Source organism: Molothrus aeneus, chromosome 6, assembly GCF_037042795.1.
Source record: "Molothrus aeneus isolate 106 chromosome 6, BPBGC_Maene_1.0, whole genome shotgun sequence".
NCBI classification, from domain to species: domain Eukaryota; kingdom Metazoa; phylum Chordata; class Aves; order Passeriformes; family Icteridae; genus Molothrus; species Molothrus aeneus.
Genome location: NC_089651.1, coordinates 46,911,293 through 46,931,883, shown reverse-complemented (window position 1 = coordinate 46,931,883; position 20,591 = coordinate 46,911,293). Strand labels below are relative to the sequence as shown.

General features: G+C 38.3%; 2 protein-coding genes across 5 annotated transcripts; both read left to right on the top strand.

Moving 5' to 3' along the window:
* The first annotated feature begins 32 nt into the window (after nt 1-32).
* NDUFB1 (NADH:ubiquinone oxidoreductase subunit B1) lies at nt 33-2,939 on the top strand. 4 transcript variants are annotated; one of them, XM_066551500.1, is made up of 4 exons: nt 90-131; nt 1,126-1,176; nt 1,342-1,486; nt 2,623-2,939. In XM_066551500.1, exons 3-4 carry the CDS (start codon nt 1,347-1,349, stop codon nt 2,657-2,659), a joined length of 177 nt encoding a protein of 58 aa, XP_066407597.1. In that variant the 5' UTR covers nt 90-131; nt 1,126-1,176; nt 1,342-1,346; the 3' UTR covers nt 2,660-2,939. The 4 variants fall into 4 exon arrangements, with proteins under 4 accessions (XP_066407595.1, XP_066407594.1, XP_066407597.1 ...); XM_066551498.1 differs by lacking the exon at nt 1,126-1,176 and having other exon boundaries at nt 33-131; nt 1,345-1,486; XM_066551497.1 differs by lacking the exon at nt 1,126-1,176 and having other exon boundaries at nt 36-131.
* Nucleotides 2,940-3,810: 871 nt separating this feature from the next.
* Nucleotides 3,811-20,140, top strand: ATXN3 (ataxin 3). Its single transcript, XM_066551439.1, has 11 exons — nt 3,811-3,850; nt 6,608-6,772; nt 7,294-7,338; nt 8,619-8,704; nt 9,134-9,200; nt 11,349-11,436; nt 11,681-11,813; nt 12,877-13,052; nt 13,457-13,580; nt 14,316-14,404; nt 14,951-20,140. Exons 1-11 carry the CDS (start codon nt 3,827-3,829, stop codon nt 15,043-15,045), a joined length of 1,092 nt encoding a protein of 363 aa, XP_066407536.1. The 5' UTR covers nt 3,811-3,826; the 3' UTR covers nt 15,046-20,140.
* Nucleotides 20,141-20,591: the final 451 nt, after the last annotated feature.

The following is a 20,591-nucleotide window of genomic DNA, read 5'->3' as shown; positions in this document are numbered from 1 at the left end:
GCACCACCGCGAGCCCGCCGGGGGGAGTGCGCTCCTCCCCCGCCCCTGCGCAGCCCGTGGTCTCGCCCGGCCCGCCGTTCCCGGTGCCCTTGGCGCGGCCCCTGCGGCTCCCGGTGCTGGCGCGAGCAGCGGTAATGGCGGGGGCCGGGAGCGTGCTGGGGGCGGAAGCGCTGTCGGACCTCCCTGGGAGCGCCTCGCCCCATCCCCTACCTCTTCGGCTGGGACACGGCGTCGGGCGGGAGCGCCTCTCAGCCGTGGGCTTTATGGCGCTGTTGCTGCTGGAGGGGCGGTCGGGGTCCGGGCAGGCCGGGGCGGCTCAACCGGGACTTGGTGGGGCCGTGTCGCGAGTCAGCGGCCGGGGCCGGGGGGTCCCGCCGGGGGTGCGTGCGGGGCCGCCCCACAGCGGCCGCGGCGGAACGGCGGCGCCGCTCGCCCTCAGGGCCCGGCCGGGGCTCCGAGCCCGCCGCTGTGTGTGACAGACTGCGCTGGGATCTGGCAGTAATCTGTGTAATTCCCTGGTCTGGAAGGGTTTGGTTGGGTCGGAAAGGTTTGCTGGGCCTCTTAAGTCTGGAGAAGACTGCGAGGGGATCTCGTTAGTGCCTGTAAATGTCTCAAAGGCGGGGGTGCCAGACTCTTTTCGTTGGTGCCCAGCAACGGGACAAAGAGCAATGGCCATAAACTAAAACACAAGAAGTTCTGCCTCAAGACGAGGAAAAACTTCTATAATTTGAGGGTGACAGAGCACTGGAACAGCTGCCCAGAGAGGTCATGGAGTCTCCTTCTCTGGAGACATTTAAAAACCACCTGGATGTGTTCCTGTGTCATCTGCTGCAGGTGATCCTGCCTTGGCAGAGAGGTTTGACTGGGTGATCTCCGGAGGGCCATTCCAGCTGTAATAATTCTGTCATTCTGTGATTTTTGAAATGTTCTTCCTTATTTCAGAAATGTAATATCTGTCAGCTCCCCGGTAAATACACAACTTGTCTTTGGAACTTGACACAGATAATGAAGTGTCCTTCTACACTTTGGTTATGAAAGTGTTCCTAATGTTTTACAGAGCAGCAAACTTCTGTAGTTACTTTAATGAGTAAATTAAAGAGATGTTCTATTTCTCTCCTGTTTTAGGATGGAATCCTTTTTCCCAGGGTCAACAGTTAGGATTTCTAAGAAACCCAGGTATGGGTTTGAGAACATATGTGTGTCCTAGGAAGTGTTGGGTAGCCCTCATGTGTATTATGTCATTGTAGAATCCTAGTAAGTGAGAGTAAAGGTGCCAAACATGCAACAGTTTCCAAGTGCAGATCTATTAGTGCCTCTTACCTGTTCCACTTTTCTTTCCAGCAGTCATGGTGAATTTTGCCCAAGCTGTGCGTGAACACTGGGTTCACATCCTTGTTCCCTTAGGATTTGTGATTGGATGCTATTTGGACAGATGGAATGATGAAAGATTGTCTTCCTTCAGAAACAAGAGCTTATTATATAAAAGGTCTGCTTTATGATGCTTCTTATATACATAGATAGTTATTTTTCAAAGTGTTTCTCAGTTCTTTTTTAGTTATGAGTGTAACCAAAAAAAGGGAAGAAAGGCCTAAAAATATCAAGCATTCATGAAGTGTTTTAGGTCAGTAATACCTTCTGAAAATGGAATCTTTAGGAGCTAGCTTCATGAAAGAAAGGATCATTAACTACTGTTAATGACTGTAAAGTTCTTGGTCATGAGATATGGAAACCATTATTTTGACTTTATAACTTCAGCAAGAAACACAGTGCTTGAGTTTTAATTTTCTCAAATTTAAAATGATCACAGTGCTTTTCAACCAAATACTTTTATAATAGTGTGTTACTTCAAAATAATCACAAAGTTCTTGAAAATTAACATACATGCTGCTATATCTTCACTGAATTATGTGATTTTATGCACTGATCAGTTTTGGTTTTCTGGCTGTGACTCCTCAGGGAGTATTTCCATCAGAAAACTTCAGACACTGACTGTGTCAGTTCTAATTTTGTATTAGATCATCAGGTAACAAAAGAAGAGGGGAAAAAAGTCATATTGCATAAAGTAGGACTGCTATCAGTTTGTGTGCCAGTGGATTTTTTTTTTCAACTCTGGCCTCACCTAAATTAATTTTGAGTAAGAAAGAAAGCTTTTGACATAATCTACCCCACTGGTACATTAGCACTTTTCTTATGTATTTGTTAGTGAAGTTGGGCTGCTGTGTCAGAGTCTTGTAAAAATCCCTTCTTCTTTCACACCTCTCTTTCCCCTAAAGTAATAAATTGTTAAATTTAAAAGAAGTAGAATTTTTCATTTTAAATCCAATTAAAAGTCTCTTAACTCCTTAGAAGTCAGGTGTTCTGTGCTTCCAGTTAAATGAATGGAAATCAGAGGACTCAATCCATTGAAGCTTTTGAAAGAAAGGAGGAAGTTTATCAGTATGGAAGGATTTTTAACTGACAGCAATTGCAAGGAAAGTTAAATTTTTACATAAATCTCAAAATGAAGGTATTGTTGAATATAAACTAACACAAATAAGTACTTATATTTATTAATAATTATTCTAAAAAGAAAGGTACTAATTTTAGTGTCTTCTTTCTTGTTTGTTTTTTTTTTCTACACAGGGAGTTGAAGCCTGGTGAAGAAGTAACATGGAGATAAAAGCTGATGATGAAAAGGAAGACGTTTTTGTTTGAGTCATCATCTTCCCTCACATATTGAAAGAACAGGAATATGGTTTTTACCCTGAGAGGATACTACAGTAAAGGAAATCTGCCATTCATCAGTGCTAGTTTAATTTCTGGTGTTACTTTTTGAAGTTGATTTAATTACATGACTAATATGTGTTCAGGAATTCCATTAGTCCATAAGTGGTGAAAAAATTTTCTTCCCTACTCTGGAAAAAAGAGGAAGAACTATAGAATAAACTATGCAAAAATCATTTATATTGAATGTGGTGGTTCACAGGGGTCCTAGGGCAAGGGAAGAGATGAGAATCTTGACTCCATGTTTCAGAAGGCTGATTTATTATTTTGTGATATATGTTATATTAAAAAAATATATTCTAAAACTTATTAAAAGAATAGAAGAAAGGATTTCATCAGAAGGCTTGAAAGGAATAGAAAGGAGTAAAATCTTGTGGCTGACCAGGGAGTCTGAGACAGCTGGACTGTGATTGGCCATTAATTAAAAACAACCACATGAGACCAATCAAAGATGCACCTGTTGCATTCCACAGCAGCAGATAATTATTGTTTTTCTTTTCCTCTGAGGCTTCTCAGCTTCTTGGGAGAAGAATCCTGGCAAAGGGATTTTTCAGAAAACGTCATGGCGGCAGTTGTTATTGTTGTGTATGGTGTGGAATGCATGTGTTTATAGCTATTTCAGGAACTAGCCTTTAAAGGAATACTTCCATAAACCCAGAATGTGCTTGACAGCTACTGAACCCGGTTAAGTTTCTTTCTGGGTTTCCTCTGTAGGCTTGTTTGGAGTAGTGGTTAAGCAGTTACTGCGGCTTTGTGAGCGGACCAGGAGGGTGTTAGGGGCTGGTGAGCCCAAGGCAGGAGCGGGCGGTGCCGGGCGCTGCTCAGCTGGGTGCGGGGAGAAGCGGCGGAGGAGCCGGCGGCGCTGCGGGCACGGCTGCCGCGCGGGGGCGCTCGCGGATGGCGGCGGCTCAGCGCGCCGGCCTCCTCCCCGGCAGGGGGCGCCAGCGCGGCGGCCGGGCCGGGCGCAGCCAGCGGTGCCTTCCCTGCGCGGCCGGGGGGCGGTGGGCACTGCGATTGGCCGGGCGGGTCACGTGGGGTGGGGGCTGCGGCCGCCACCGTAAACATGGAGTCGATCTTCCACGAGCGGGTGAGTGAGGGAGCGAGTGCGGGGGGACCGGGTGGGTCCCGCTGCCTGCCCGCCTTGGCTGTAGCGCCGTCGGTTGTGGCCGTCCGGGCCGCCGAGACGGGGGAGGCGCGCGAGCTCTCTCTGAGGAGCTGCTGGGGCGGTGCCCGGGCCTCCCATCCCTGCGCTGAGAGCGGGGGAGCCCCCGGGGTGCGCTCGGGCTGTGTCGGGTCGGGCCGCGCTGTTCCTCCGTGGCATCTCGAACCTTCGGCAGTGGCTTGTCTTCTGCCCCGGGGGAGAGCCGAGGCCCTCGCATCTCGAACCTTCGGCAGTGGCTTGTCCTCTGCCCCGGCGGAGAGCCGAGGCCCTCGCTCCACGGTGCCTGTGCCTATGGCCCTTCCCGGCTGGACGCTGCCAGCCCTGCAGGGAAAGGAGAGCCCGGGCTGAGCCAGGCGTCCGCTTTAGCACGGGGACTGTGTTCTGGGGAGCGCAGAAACAGCCCCAGGTGTGCGGAGATGTGGGCTGCAGCTACTTGTGTTTCTTGAGAGGGAGCTCGCACGGCAGAGGAATGAGTCCGAGGATAAGCAGCGGCAGGCAGGGCTGCCCCTGTGCTCTCAGAGCCGTCTCGTCACAGCCTGGCTTGGCTGTGCCTGTGTAATGAGCAGGGAGTGGGAGAGCCGCTAGAGAAATCGCAGTTCATACAGTGTGCTTCTCTGTGCCGAACAGTATTTCCTGTTCTGGAGGACAAATGCTGCTGTGAAGTGCTGTGATTTATCCAGCTTCGCAAATATGACCTATTTCTGTTCTAATGCTGTTCAAATTATAATTGGATTTGTTCTTGCACTTTGCCAATGTCCTTTGAACTTTACTGTGTTAATCTTACTACTAGTTCTGTTACTTTGTTTTGTTATGTAGGATTGGTTTCCTTAAGAAGTCAAGTAAAATAGCTGTGTACCTTCCTTTAAAAATTGCTGTTCTGAAACCCATAAAACCTGGGGAGTAGGTTTGGGTTTCAAAATTTGGCAAGTGTTGTGATGTTAAGTAGCTGCTGTTCAGAGTGAGTGTTGGATTTCAGCCGTGATGGCCTCTGCTTCAGTGACCTTCAGTCTGGCTTTGAAAACAGTTTAACAAAATGTACTCTTTTGTTACATGGCCTAGCTTATCACAGCATGAATTAACTGTTTATTACTAAAAAGTTTCCTTTTAGAGAAATTACTATGTAAGCATGTAATACAACTAATTTTCAGTGGTATTTTACTATCTCTCTGTTTCTAAACCAGTTTCCTATTATTCTGTGATTGTTGAGCAGGTTCTTGTGTCACAGTTTTGTCGTGTGGCCAGCAGTAGGGATGTGGTCCCAGAGGGACAGAAGCTGCTGTTTACTCATGAGTTCCTTGCTGCAGGGAGGGCATGAGCTGGAGGAGGCTTCCAGAATCCACTGAAGCCTGGCTGTACAGCCAGCATAGCTTTGGTAGCTCATTGCTCAACCGAGTGATGAAGCCATAGGAAGGTTCTGGAGTAAAGGGAACTTTCGAGGTTTCAGCTGTAAGGGAGATCATGGGAGGGTTCTACATATGGTTTGTATGATGCTTTTATGGAATTTTAAAGAATATTCCTCAAAGGCATATTCTTGTATTCTTTGTTTCTGTGGGTGTGGCTTGAGGGAGGGGTGTTCTGTTTTGTTCTTGAGGGGTTTTGTTTTTAACGGAGAGTTAGGAGAATTCTTAATGTAAATAAAATGAAGACTGATTAAAACAAAAGAGAAAAGCAGGATTTTAAAACTGATACCACTTGTCTTGCACATGGAGTTACAGTTATTTGTGGAAAAAGATTGCTTTTCATGGGAAGCTGCTTTGGTAGGTTTACATTGTGATTTTTTTTTTAACGAGGCAGTATTTTATCTCATAGGTGGAAATGATGGAGCCTATCATACATTCATTTAGATCAGAGATTCTTTAAATTTATACTACAAAATCATGTCTGACATTGTTAATTAGCTCTTTTAAAATTTATACCGATGTTTTAAAAATCTTACACTATAGTTCTGTTGCCTGTAATGGGCTGGATATGTAACAAAGTATCTGAAATGTTTTTTATTTGAATCAATGTCAATTGGTCTATCAATAAAAATAAAATTCATTGTTTATTATGCTGAATTTAATATTTTGTTTCCCCATCATTCTTTTCAGGATTTTCAGACTAGTGGCATGACCCTAATTTATCTACTTCATATATGTAAATTTCATGTGGAAAAGGAGCTTTATTGTTTGTCCAGCTCCTAATCACTTTCTCAACAATAACGTGGAGGGCAGATTGTCCATAGCCACCCCTGGAAGAGAAGAATAGTTAAAAGATAATGAGAGTGTCTGTTACAGAAAATGTTTGTTCTAGGAAGTAGAGATCTAACTGTTTGATTTTCATATTTTGATGTTTTGGAAGAGGATGGAATCGATTGTTCTGATGGTTGTAGAGTCTCTGTGTGATTTGTTGGGTCATTAGCAATATTAATGGTGTTTTCAAAAAGAATTTTTACATGAAATTTATTTCCCTTAAGGAAATAAGGTAGTATGCGTGTTGGCTTTTCTCCCATCAAGCTGTTGGGAGGATTGTGTTCTATAGCTTGCAGTGTAATACATTGGAAGCAGATATGGTATTCTGCAGGAGTGGGGAGGGCAGGAAGTTTGCCAGAGTGAAACAGTTGAGTCATTTTACAGAGTTTGCATTAACCTGGGGTGATTTTTTTTCTTTTTCCATCGTTTTTCTTTTCTTTTCCATTATTAGCAAGAAGGCTCATTGTGTGCTCAGCATTGTCTGAATAATTTGCTGCAAGGTGAATACTTTAGTCCTGTTGAGTTATCCTCTATTGCACAGCAATTGGATGAGGAAGAAAGGATGAGAATGGCAGAGGGAGGAGTATCTAGTGAAGAATACAGGACATTTTTACAGGTAAAATTATGTTCATTTGAGGTTGCTTGATATTGCCTGAAATGAAATATTGTCTGGCACAGACCTATTCTCGCATAGCTAGACAAGGTTAATTTTCTAGTGCTAAAGGTTTTTAAATGTATAGGCCTTTTCATTCATATATCTTAGATGTGTCATTTTCAAATGTTACTAGTACAGCTTTATAATAATTCTACAAAAAGCTACATTACCTTCATCTTACAAGTAGGAAGATCAGGCATGATGAGGAGGATCAGTAATTTGCCTTTTGTTTTTGTAAGCCAGTGTCAGATAGGAACAGAAATTCCCATGTCTGTCTGCCCTTTAAGCACTGAACATCTCTAAAGGTTTGAGTTTTAAATTAAAATGCCTATTTGGGGCATTGTAATCAGCCTTGCAGACAAGGACATAAATCATTGCTTTAAGAATCTGCAGTTACATTTATTTTCACAACTCAATTATTTTTGACCTTTTATGTTTATACCATTTTTCCCCTTTCTGCCTTCCAACTTCACATCGAGCAGCAGCCTTCTGTAAATATGGATGATAGTGGATTCTTCTCAATTCAAGTAAGCACAGCTCTCTTCTGACACCATTTTCTATTTATGCAATATATGTTCTTTTATGTAATTTAAATGGCATTGAGCTTTTCCATCTAGTTACCACTTTATGGGCTTAATGGGATTAAGTGCTGGAGTTCCAAATGTTAGAGTGTTTTCCTTTAAGAATAGTGACTTGCAGTTATTCAGTTGATGGGCCCTCAAATCCATAGGAGAAACATGGATTCAGGAACTGTGAAATGACACCTGCTGGCAATAAGCTTGAGTTCTAAGCTGTTTTTTGTGGGCACTTCAGGTGTAGACCTTGTCTTCCAGGTGAAAAAGCATAATTCAGATTTCTTTCTCAAATTATAGATTGGAAAGCCCTTGGCAGTGGTTACAGGGTTATCACAATGATCTGAAGATTTTTCTTGGGTGTTTTTGGTTTTTTTAGGGCCATAGGGAAAAGTAATTAATAATAAATACTTAAACCAGACAAACAGCAAAAAAAGTTTTGAACACCAAATTGGGCGTTTTGTCTAGATTTGAGCTCTAGGCATCTTTGGCTGTCTCCCAAGCTTTCAGTGGTACTTGTCAATGCTCCAGGCTCCCTCAAGAGCTTGACTTCCTTTTGGCCAAATGAGCTGTTTTTCTTTTTAACAAGAAACCATTAACAGTTTGGCTTTCCTGCTGTCTTTGGGCTGCTTCAGTAGCTGAAAAAAATGCTTCCTTGTTCTACTGTTTTGTCCTGTCATTGCTTTGTCATTTGAGGCACAGTTGGCTTGCTGAAAGGAATTAGAATTGTTAACATAAAAGTTCTTACAGCCTTATTTCATGTACCTTTAAAGAGTTATTGTAAAAGAGTTGGTGCTCAGATCAATAAACTGACTGATCCTGTGATAATCCAGTAGTACAAAATTCCCAACAGCTACTGTGAAGAAAGATTGAGATTGTATTGGGGAGGAGGGGGAAGTAAGGGCAGAGCTGTGCATTGCAAGTAGAGAGATGATAACTACCAAAGTGTCTGTGGAAGGTGAAATGACAGCTTTGTTTGGAGGAGTATGCTCATTAACACAGCTGAATTAAATCCTAGTTTTGTTACTTCTCCTTAGATAAGATATGAGTGTTATGCTTGCATGTGGATTCATGACAGCTGCATTTTGAGTAATGTGATTCCTAGGTTTCCTGGCAATGTTTTGAAATTAAGTTTTATGAAAGCAGTATAATTGTTTAGCATAGCTAAGATGATTGCATTGCTTGAATTCAGATTTGAACTAGTGTGACTCATGAAAAGTGTACTTTTTTGACAGGTTATAAGCAATGCCTTGAAAGTGTGGGGTTTAGAACTAATCCTCTTCAACAGCCCAGAGTACCAGAGACTTGGGATCGATCCTATGTAAGACTCTTTTAGCACCTTGCTTTTATTTTACTGTAAAAATACTCTTAATCTATGTTTTAAATCTTTCTTTTAAATTGCTGTTTTATGCTCCATTGCATTTTGATATTTGTATTGGCCCCTGGCTTTGATTCTTTTTTCTTTTTTTTTTTCTTTTTGGGGGTGCATGAGAACATCTGTCCTCTGTGCCTTCATGATATTTCAGTATCTGTGGCATCACAGATATATGGAGATTTCACTGATATTGACAACTTCCTGAATGTTATAAAAGCAATATGAGTATTCTGTAATGTAACATCAATGGTTATATTACTGAAACTTTATTATATTTAAGTTTGAATTAGTGATAGCAAAGATCTTAAACATTATTATGTACTCTGATTTTAGAGTATTTAATTTTATTTATATATTTTGTTTTTCTTTTTACAGAAATGAAAAATCATTTATTTGTAATTATAAGGAACACTGGTTTACAGTTCGAAAGTTAGGAAAACAGGTGACACTGTCTTTTTTTATTTTAAAATTAACTTCAGAAATGGGTGTGTAAAAGTGGTTGCAAGTAGATTGTGCTTCCCTTTTGCAAGCTTTTGCTGCAGTTTGGTTTAATAGTATCCCATATAAAAAAAAGGTAAATGTTTGTTTTATCACAAAAATGCCAGGCAGGTCATTGTAAATATTAGCCTGGGAAAACACTGTAGGATCAATTCCCTCGTGAATGTCCTTTGGGGAGCTACAGCTCTGGTAGGGTCTTAGGTGACTTCTTAAGCTATTTCCTTTTTTTTTTTTTTTTTTTTGTCTGCATGAAATACTGAAGAAAACTTGTACTGGGGGGTCAGGGGGAGTAGGGAATCCTGAACAAAGATTAGGATCCCTACAGAATTCAAATTTATTTTAATACAGTAAGATAGTGGCATTGTAAAATAATTTTGTATTTAAATGGGCGGTAGATATAAGAAAATATTCAAGTTTTTGATGGATAATAATGGATACTCAAAAGTACATATAAAAACTTATGAGCTTTTATACAACACGAGCAGATTTGGTGTTTGGTTTTTTCAGGGCTTTTTTTCAGAGAAAACATTCATGGAAAACAGCTTTAAGAGTCTGTAATAGTGGGACAGGAATCTGTTTGCCCATTTGGTTCCTTTTTTCAAGTTCTGTCTATTTATGTTGTCATCCAGATTTAAAAAAATAAAGAAAAGTCACTTGTGAGTTAGAAAACTAAACTCTACTGTTTGGCTTTAGTTTAAAAGTATGGCTAATGTTTACAGGCATTTTTTGTTTATTTGATATCAAAATGGTTGTCTTTAAATTATGCTTATTATACAATGCAACCACGATGGGTGGAATTTTATGAGGGCATTCTAACCCAAGACATCCTAAGCTGGAGAGGGAATGCTTTTTTCCTCTTTTACCTGTGGCTTGTAACCACATGAAGACAGTACTAGGTGTTGTTATCTAGAGAGTAATGAGAACATTTGACAAAATAGGTTGCTTCTCCTCTGTTACAGTTAAAGCAAAATTAGTTTAACAAAACTTTCTCCTCCATAGTGTCTTTTAAAATTTGCTATAGTCTGTCCATCAGATTTTTACAGAACTTTTCATTCCCCTACTCTTCTATACTATTGGTCTTTTTACCCTTTGCTAGTGGCAAGGAGTGTTTTTGGCAAATGAAGTGATTGCATGACAGGGTGGCAGATAGTCACTTAATCTGTTGTATGAGCCTGGCTGCAAGTGTGTGGGTGCATATATGGAAGTTTGGGTAGATCAGTGCATTTCTGTGAGAATGGAGATAAAATTCTCCTTCCACTAAGTCAAATGGTGCTTTCTGGTTAAAACTGTATAATATTGAATGAGTAGGTCTAAAAAAAAGTTCTTTAGTTACATTGGAATTATATATGGGGGTTTAAAGGTAGAATATCTGGTTTCACATTGAATATATTTCCTCTCTAGAAGTTTTATGTAAGTATAATACTGTTTCTATGTAGAAGTATTATAAATTACTAATTATGGTCTTTGGGTCACTAGAAATTATTTGTGTATGTTTATATGAAGCCTCCCCTGTTGTAATATAGTGCTGTACTCTCAGCATACTAAATTTGAGTAATTTTTTTTTTTAATTTAAGTTTAAAAATTATCTAAGAGAAGGGTAAACACTAGTTTTCAGCATCACCAGCTATTAAAGGTGAAATGTTCCATGAAAGTATTTAATGGAAATAATTGAATGTCTGTTTTCTGTATCTATTAATTTCTTAATACATAGCATTAACTGATGAAGGGTTTCTTACTGCATTAGTCTCAGGTTTAAAACTAGGATTAAGCAGAATTTTAGAATGATGTCTGAAATAAATCAAAATACAATGGTTAAAGCTTATCTGGTTTAATGTGTTTCCCTGGTACCAGTATTCAGTAATGGGAGACAGCATGCAGTAATTTCCACACTTCAGATATCCTGTTAAAGTATTTGATGGACAACATTTAGCAGTATAGGTATTATGCTTCAACACTTGAATTTGATAATTTATTTTACTAGATTTATTTGGATATTCCATAATAAAAAAATTACCATAATGTACAGGAATGGATTACCAAGGAATCTTCATGCTAATTTGTTCTCTCAACCTTTTTTTTTTCTTAATTACAGTGGTTTAACTTGAACTCTCTCTTGATGGGTCCAGAACTAATATCAGATACATATCTTGCACTTTTCTTGGCTCAATTACAACAGGAAGGTAATAGTAACTTGCAGATGTTAAATCTCATTAATTAAAAGTAGGTAATAATCATAATTTTTTAGAACTTACGTATTCAGTAGCTACCCTTAGTTTTATGATTGAAATAGTGAAATAACGCAAGTCCTTATAATAAAAGGTAGAGTCTTACATCTTAAATTGCACATGATTGTATTCCATATAGTGTGCATTTTAGAGTGTTTGTATCTGCACTTTAATGCTGTAGACAATTTCTTTTTCTCAGGTTATTCCATATTTGTAGTAAAAGGTGACCTGCCAGACTGTGAGGCTGATCAGCTGCTGCAGATGATTCGGGTACAGCAGATGCAGCGACCAAAACTGATCGGAGAAGAGGCAGCACAGTCAAGAGATCAGAGGTAAGGCAAATAGAGATTTTCTTTTTATAATGTTCAGTATGATTGGTTTGTAATTTGGAAGTAACAAGAAGTACCTTTAGTTCAATGTGTACTGCTGTTGCACATGGGAAAAGCAAGCTGATGGTGTATTAAAATTAATAACTTAAAAATGCTGTATTGTTAAGTGGGCAAAAGCTGACTTGATTGAGTCTTTCCACTTACATAAGCATATTATAGTGCAGATTTTTGACTTAGGGAGGAAAATGGTTCAGGCAAATCTTATAAACTATGGTTAATAGTAATTCTTTTATAATTAAGACTGGTTTGTGCATTCTGTCATAAGTAATAAAGAACAAGAAACTGATCTTTGAATTCCACATCATATAAATCATACAGCATTCCCTTTTGGAATAATTTCACTGTAACATTGTGGTGCTGCTCATTTTTTATGTGTTCTGCTAATATAAAACATCCTTTAAAGTGTATAAAGCTAGTCCTTTATGCACTTCTGCAATGATTTAACTGAATTTTCATAGTGAACAAATTACATACTGATAAAAAGGCTTTAGGCTTCTCAGAGAAATTAATTACTTTTTTCCCCTTTGTAAAGTTAAACTGATGTTGTAAATTGATGGAATAATTAGTAGTAACATGGAAAGTGTGTACAGTTTACATGGGTTCTGTTGCTTTAGTGTGGCCTTCAAGGCCTCCTGAGAAGGAGACTGTATGCACTCTTTTCTGCTGGTGTAACTTTCAAATAGCAGTAGGTTGGAATAACATGTATCACAGCTTTTTGTGGGCTTATCATTTTTGATGATTTACTATCTTAACAGCTTCTTGTCAACATGTACATTGCTTTAGAGGTCAGTGTGTGGCAAATATATGTTAATGTTGCTCTGCAGCCCTTTTGTGCTTTTTCATTTTTCAGGAAAATACTTGTTTATGTAACAGACTTTCACAAGAAGAATGTTTTTCCCAAAGTTAAACCTAGAGTTAAATTGGCAGAACATACTAATTTAAACCTCATGATAAAATCTAATATAATTTCTGTCTAAATTTTGCTATGAATGTATGAATTTCACAGGCTATCCAGAAGTGATGTGGACCAAGCAATTGAAGTTAACCATCCTTTTGAAGGAACAGGCATGTTAGATGAAGATGAAGAGAATTTTCAGAGAGCCCTGGCTCTAAGTAGGCAGGAAATTGATATGGAGGATGAAGAGGCTGATCTTCGCAGAGCCATTCAGCTCAGCATGCAAGGTGCAGTGCTCATCTCAATTTCTTACAGTGCTTTAAGCAGCTCCTGGAATCAGTTTGTCAGGCAATTTTTCCAGCATGTGTCACCATCTCTGGAAAGACTGGTTTGAGGCATGGAAGGACAATCCAGGATTGCACCTATCTCCCTCCTGCTTTTTGAAAAGTTGTAACTTGGATGTTGTTATTGATTATTAGGAAGGAAGAACAAATTGGCAAAGGGTTGCAGGAGGAAAGGGAAGCAGTCCTAAGGTGAGGAGAGGAGAAATTATCCAGCGAAGTTCTTCTAGGTGCTTAGATCTCAAAAAAGTCTTTCTTCTTTTCAAGTTTGAGGACATTTTTTAAGTTATATTTTATTTACTAACTTCATTTTACTATAGTTAGTAGGATATGGCATGTTCTGCTTTCAGGTAGCCGTCGAAGTGAGCTCTCAGGCTCATTACCACAGAATGTGCCTCAGTCGTCTCACAGCAGTCAGACAGAGTCCCTTTCCTCAGAAGAGCTGCGAAGGAGAAGACAAGCATATTTTGAAAAGTAAAGTAGCTGATAGAAAACTGCATGTGGAAGTACATGTATTTTTCAGTGTTTTTGGGGTGTGGATGGGTTTCTTACTGAGGTCCAGCTCAAATTTTCTGTCTTAATATGATTTCCTAACAGTACCTGAATTTTACTATTCTCAGGTGGTTCCTACAGAGAAACCTCTAGTAAGAGAGTGTTTGTTAATAATGCAGTAGTCTTGTTATTACTGCAAGTCTTGTGAAGAAAGAAAAGAAAACATACATTATTGAAGTATTTTAAATGAAATCCTGTACATTTCTGCAACTACCTTCTCAACAAAAAGTATTATTTCTCTAAGACTTTGCTTTGGGTAATGATGTTTCTCATGTGCATCACATAAAAGCATTGTACATATTTTATGTTACTGTTCTGGTGTACCTTCCTAATAGATAGTTGAACTATTGTAGCTTTTCCTTATCTCTGTCTTACAGTAATAAAGGAAATAAAGACCAGGGAGAAATGCTATGGATGGGAGGAGTTAGACTTCATATGGTAGGATAAGAATGGAGAGCTACCAAATCCTGGGAAAATATTCTTGTGGCTTGGAATTTAATACTGGGAAGATAGGTATCTGAAGGTTATCGGGGTGAAATGATGAAAGAGATTTTGGGCACAGGGCTGTTATTGTACCAAACAGCTTCTACTTCTGACTTGACTCACGTCTCATACTGAAGTTAATCTTACTCTCTTACAAATTTATGACACTTTCAGACAGCAACAACAGCTACAGCAGCAAAATCAGACTCCAAACCTACAGGACAAAGCAACTCTTAGTTCAAGCACTCCAGAACCTGGCCCAGGTATTGTTTTTTAACCTTTCATTCAACACTGTCATGTGTCTTTTTCATCTTTGTGTTATTTGTTAATTTTCCTTCCCTGCCTGCTTTGCACTTGAGCAGCCATTCGGATTGTGTATTACAGCCATTACTGTATTGGCAGTGAAGGAAAGGATCACTTTCCTGAAAAGCCTGTTTCCATTTGAATGTCAATATCCCATTTCAAAGTATAGACCATTGCTATTACCCCAACTGTTTGTTTTCTAAATTGATTTTAAAGTTGTATGACAACTTGCATAGTATCTGACAAAATTACTGGAACCAGTTTTCAGAAGACCGTGTGTAGACCTTACCAGTGTCAGGTATTGGTGATCCAAAACTGGTGTATATTGTTACAAACTGACTGTTGTTGGTGATAAACTGCTTGCAGAATGTTCAGTGACTTTGAAAACAAAACCAGTTTTGTCAGTGGGGTAGGAAAAGGTGGGTGTGGACGAAAACAACAAAAGCATTTAACTATAATTAAGAACTGTGAATTTATTACAGCTTGTATGCATGTATTGTCTTTAGGAGGAGATATGAGTGAAGAAGACATGCTTCAAGCAGCCATGAATATGTCTCTGGAGTCTGTCAGAAACCACTTGAATTCAGAAGAGGAGAAATAACATCATTTTTTCCCTCTTATTGTCAAAACGCTAAGTCTCCATTAAAATTCTACTGTGTGGATGTTGCACAAGCAGGGTTCACTTCAGAGTTCTGGAAGCAGGAATGAAAGGGGGGCTGCTGGAGGTCAGTTTAGAGAGGATCTGCAAATACAAAAAAGATTGCACTAATTTAGAGAACTGTAGCACTCCTACAAAACATCTGCTCACAAGAGTAGTGTTGTTAAAATTACTGGAACCATTCACACAAAGTTAGACAAGGGTAGCAGCTGTAACTTTAAAAAGTAAAGGTTTTAAATCTTGCATTAAAAAAGCAAGTTTAAATTGTTTTGAAGAATTCTATAGAAGATACAAATGGTGCTGAAAACAGCATCAAATTATTTTCTTCAGTACTAATGGAAAAACAGATACAAGTAATAAATTATGCTCATAAATTATTTTTAATAGATCACTCTAAAATGGAGAGAGTAATTAAATTCCAATTATCTTAAATAATTTATTTTGTGATTGTTTATTATGAACAACTTAATGTCAACTTTTTGATCCTGCTGTCCACTTTTGAAATTATCCCTTCTGCAGGAGAAATCAGAACCCATCAATTTCATACTTTTCAATTCAAGACAAAATTGTATTGTTGACTATAATGTTACTCCTGAGTCTTTCAGTGATTTCTGACTTTGTAACAATTCTTGGTTTTACCTTCCAATTGTAAAATTTTAGATTTGTGTTTAACATATTGTCTTTTAGCAGATAACTTGCCTTATTTGGCTTGGGGTTTTGTTGTTCTTGTTTGTTTTTAATTATTGTTTTCTTATGTTCTTTCTTGTTAAAGCCACTTTCTTTTTACTTCAAAAGCAGCATATATCCAATTGGGTTTAGCAGGTTTTCTTTTCTACCTCTTCCAGAGAATTTTCCTCATCAAGCCCAACCCTTTATTCTGGCCTTTCAGTATGAAAGAGCTGTAACTGAGTCTAAGAGAAAGTAGGAGGGGATTTCAGTGCCATAAAGTCAGTGCCACACACATAAGATGCACTCCTGCAATCTGAAATGACCCCTGTTCAAGTAGCTCTTTTAAGAATGAATATTTATGCCTGTGTGGATGTTCTTTCTGAAATGCTTTCCATGAGTGTCTGTCAGAATGTTGCAGTTTTTTCAGGAATGGCCTTTATTCATGCACCTTACAATTTTTTATTACGTTGTTTCTGATCCTGAGAAAAATTGGGAAGCAAAGTATGTGAGATGGCTTATGCTACTGGTTGTAAGACATTTGCTTTGATATCCAGGATGAATGTGTAACAGGATGACCAAACCTGACCTTGAACTTCAGTGCAACAAAAGAGAGATGTTTCATTTTCCTAAATGGTGCTTGAAATACAAATTCTGTTTACATATAAATTATATGGAAATATGTTGTAGATAGAGTATATAAGCTGTAGTCCAGTTAAAGCATTAACAGTTAGCACAGGCATTCTAAGAAGCTTTCAAAGATAATCCCAAATTTCTTTATCAAAATATTCTAAAGTTACATCTTTGCACAATAGTAACGTTTAATTAAAATTAGTAGGAGATGAATGGTAGCTAGATGGATATACACATTCAGCATCAAGTAGTACTGTACATGAAAGGGCTCTTACCTCTCAGTAAAGATTTGTTTACAGCAATGGTTTCCTGATAGCTTGGGATATTATTATAGTATGCATAGTTGGGCTAAATTCTGTTTTTCTTATCTATGTGCTGGATTTTCACCAATGTCACCAGTATGTGTTACACAATTTGGATTTTGACATGAGACAGCACTACTTTTTAAAAACTGATTTTTGTATTTTTAAAATAATCCTGTCATCCACATTATAATTATTTGTGATGTCTCAAATTAATATAGCTAAACAATTACTTTAAAAGTCCATGTATGCATATACCATTTTGAAATGCTGTCTTTTTCAGGGTGTGAATTTCTGCTTTCAGTTTGAAATTTCTATGAAACTGAAAGCAAGAAAGGTGTCTAAAGCACTGATTTTTTTTCTCATCTGTCAATTAACCACAGCTTAATTTTCCTTTCTTAGTTGTGCCATAAACTAATTCTGAAATAAGACTCATTTTTATAAATAGATGTAGACGGGCAAGCTGATGCCAGTATTTGGAACTCAGACCTTTTATTCTCTAAGAACATAATAAAAATATTATTTCTAGCTCTAGCAGCCCTATATTAAAAAAACCCCAAAAACTCAGCCCCTTAAATCTCACTGACTGTAACCCAGGCCAACTACATGATTTTATAATCACTAAAACATGGAGGTTTGCCTTTGAACTTTCATGTCACATCATAAGTCACTTCATCACCCCAGTATTTTAATATGGAAGAAATATAAAATGTCAGTGCCTGAAAGGCACAGCTGAGTCAGTGATCACAGGGACAACTATTATCCTTTCTATGGAGAAATGCTGTCAGTCAGCAAATACCAGTTTGATTTTTAGAGAAATGTCAAGTTGAATGATATAGGCACATCTATGTAGTCAAGCAGATACAAGAGGGCAATTGAAGCTGCATCTGTTAATTCACGTAATTTTGTCACTGCAAAAGACCTAAACCAGCCAGTCCACCACTAAATGTAATGTTCCCAAGCACCACAGCTGCACCTCTTTTAAATAGCTTCAGGGAGGGGGCTCAACCACTTGCCTAGGCAGCCTGTTCCAATGGTGGACAACCTTTTCAGGGAAGAAACGCTTCCTGATACCCAAACTGAACCTCCCCTGGTACAAACTGAGGCCATTTCCTCTCATCTTGTTACCTGGGAGATGAGGCTGACCCCCACCATGCTACAACCTCCTTTCAGAACTTGTAGGAAGTGACAGGGCCTCTGTTTGAACTGTACCCAAGGAAAAAACTCATACTAATTGCTGACAGTACATTTTTTATTACCCAGGTCTCAAGTTCAAAATGTCTGGGCCTGCCAAGAAGCTGTCAATAAACTGCTGTCATTTTTTGGTGTTCATTCTTTCAACGATAAACAGTTATCAGTGTGACTTAACTATGCTGTTAAATTACTAATTTAGAGTGTACTTCTGGGGTTACCTACCCTATCAAGCTGAAGGGTTGGGTTTTTTCCCATGTTATAGCTTTAGGCCAAAGTCCATTGTAAGGGAGCAGACATTGGTTTTTGTTAGTGGGTTGTTTTTTTTTAATTATAGAATTATATTTGATGGAATTTCAGGCTTCATTCATTCAACAGATTTTACTGTTCTCCAGTGAATGGTCCATGTGACATAAATTATGGTTTTGTGCCAGTAAAAATAAAAGGGGCAGGAGTAATACAATAAGTATCTTCCATAATTACTTTGAGTATAATTCTACAAACAGCTTTCATGGTATTACAGTGAAGGGAAGAGGAACAAGAGTTGTAATGCAGTCATGCTTGCATGCAGTTCTTGTTAGGCACAGCAAGTACAAATATGAGCTGTTTAAAGGCTTACATTTTTTCTAGACCTGAAACTAATATATGATATGATACTCACTTTAAGATTTGGGCTTCCTGTGCCCTTCAAAGAACTGAAGCAAATTTAAGTGTAGTTTTCAGCTAAGGTACTCTTCTGACTTGTCATACTTCATTACTTTGCAGACTACTTCAAAATAACCAATACAAATGTAAATCTATGATGTGTTTTATTGTTGGACTACTGCTTCTGTTACAAACTTACAGAATGGGGGGGGGGGATTAAAATGGATTTTACAGGTGTCTAGTAGACAAATATTATCATTTGCAAGCTGGTTTGTCTTATTAGAAAACTGACTGGCTTAAAAATTAACATGTTACAGTTCTAAAATGTGACATTTTCTAGTATTAATTGGTTCAAACAATAATGAAAACATAAAAATGGTGGCCTTGTACAGAAAAATACAGTATAGGGGAATAGGATCAGAGAATTAGAATTCAGACTTACAAAGTAGTATTTTGCAATTCACATTACTAGCACTTCACTTTTAAAGGAGTTGAAATAAGAATCCAAGGAAGAGAATAACTGATGGGGAAACTTTTTTTAAGGGCTTAGGTAGAAAATTATGTTGTTTGCTTGGTAAGCCATTCCTGTCTTGCATAGAATAAACTTAAGTCCTGGAAAATCCTGATAATTATTCACAAATCATTACAAAAAAAAAAAAAAGAAAATATGTCCAACATGTAATAAATACATACCTATTCCATATACACAATCACTTGGTCAAGTGAGAACAATACTTAATACATTCAAACTGGCTGGGTCCAAATACTTACTTCTTCAGTTTAGAATTGGTAGCTTTGTCTTGTGTCTAGGTTTTCATCTTAAAAGCATGAGCTCTTCTGCAATAAATTGTTTTAATCCTCATGCACACATTTTGCCTTATTTGCATTTCAGAGATGGAGGGAATGCTGGAGTATTTAACTTGCCATAGTCACCTTCTTCCCCAGTTACAGTTCTTCAGACAGTTAATACATGTAACTTTTCAACTGCTTTCACCAAATCAAAATACTTATATATTATTTTCTTTGTTAAGAAAAATAATTATATCTACACTTTTCTTTTAATCTCCCCCCGTCCTCAGTACAGGCACTGTGTGAATTCAGGAGGAAACTTCAGGAGGGAAAAAAGGGATGTAATACTTAAACGCCACTGTGCAAAAGCAAAATGAAAAAAGAAAAAGAAGATAAGAACCTTGATCTTGTCTTTAAAGTATGTAAGCTTTGATAAAATGTTACTTTTTGCTACATGAAACCCCCTGTGTACAAATCACTGTAGAGTTAGGATTTTGTAAGGGAATAATTTTTCATCTCTTACCTAATAGTTGTGTATTTTAGAAATCATTTTAAGTAAGATTTTTTTTGTCAAGACTGTTTTCATATCACATCTCTGGCTCTGGATTCCTGTATAATTTTTCCTATTTTGTGTATATAAAGCATAGAATACTGAAAAGATTTAAAAAGGGAAAGCTGAAATGCTTTGTCATTGTTTTGACTGGAAAATGGCAGCACTGTTCGATATTTTGAAAATGCTCTCCAAATAGGCATGAATATATATGGTTGTATTTGATATCACTTTTTTAAATAAATATGATTATAGCTTCTAATGTTTCTCTCAAGTATTTGCATATGTGCTTTCCCTTACATGTGGATTGGACACAGAATCATCAAACATTGAAATCTCACCCCTGGTATCAGTGGGCTTTGCACCAGAGGTGTTTAGACAGAGCGGTGGGATAGTTTTGTCTTGCTGACATTTCATCATCTCTGAGTCTTTGCATCTGTTGGTACTCCAGAAGTTGTGTAAAGACACTCCTGTTAAGGAAGGAAGTCGGTGCCAATTGTAGTTATGTTACATCTTTTAAAATTGTATGCTTTCTAATTTTTAAAGCTACAATTTCCTGCTTTGCAGCCAGAATACTCATTCTTTTTGTGACACAATGCATTGCTCTTGTAACTTAGTCAAAACAGAGTATACTGGATGATTTCCCTTACTAACAGTGGATGAAGTCAGTCAGCTAAAAAAATTACTTGCAATGTTAAATAGTTTCAAGTTTT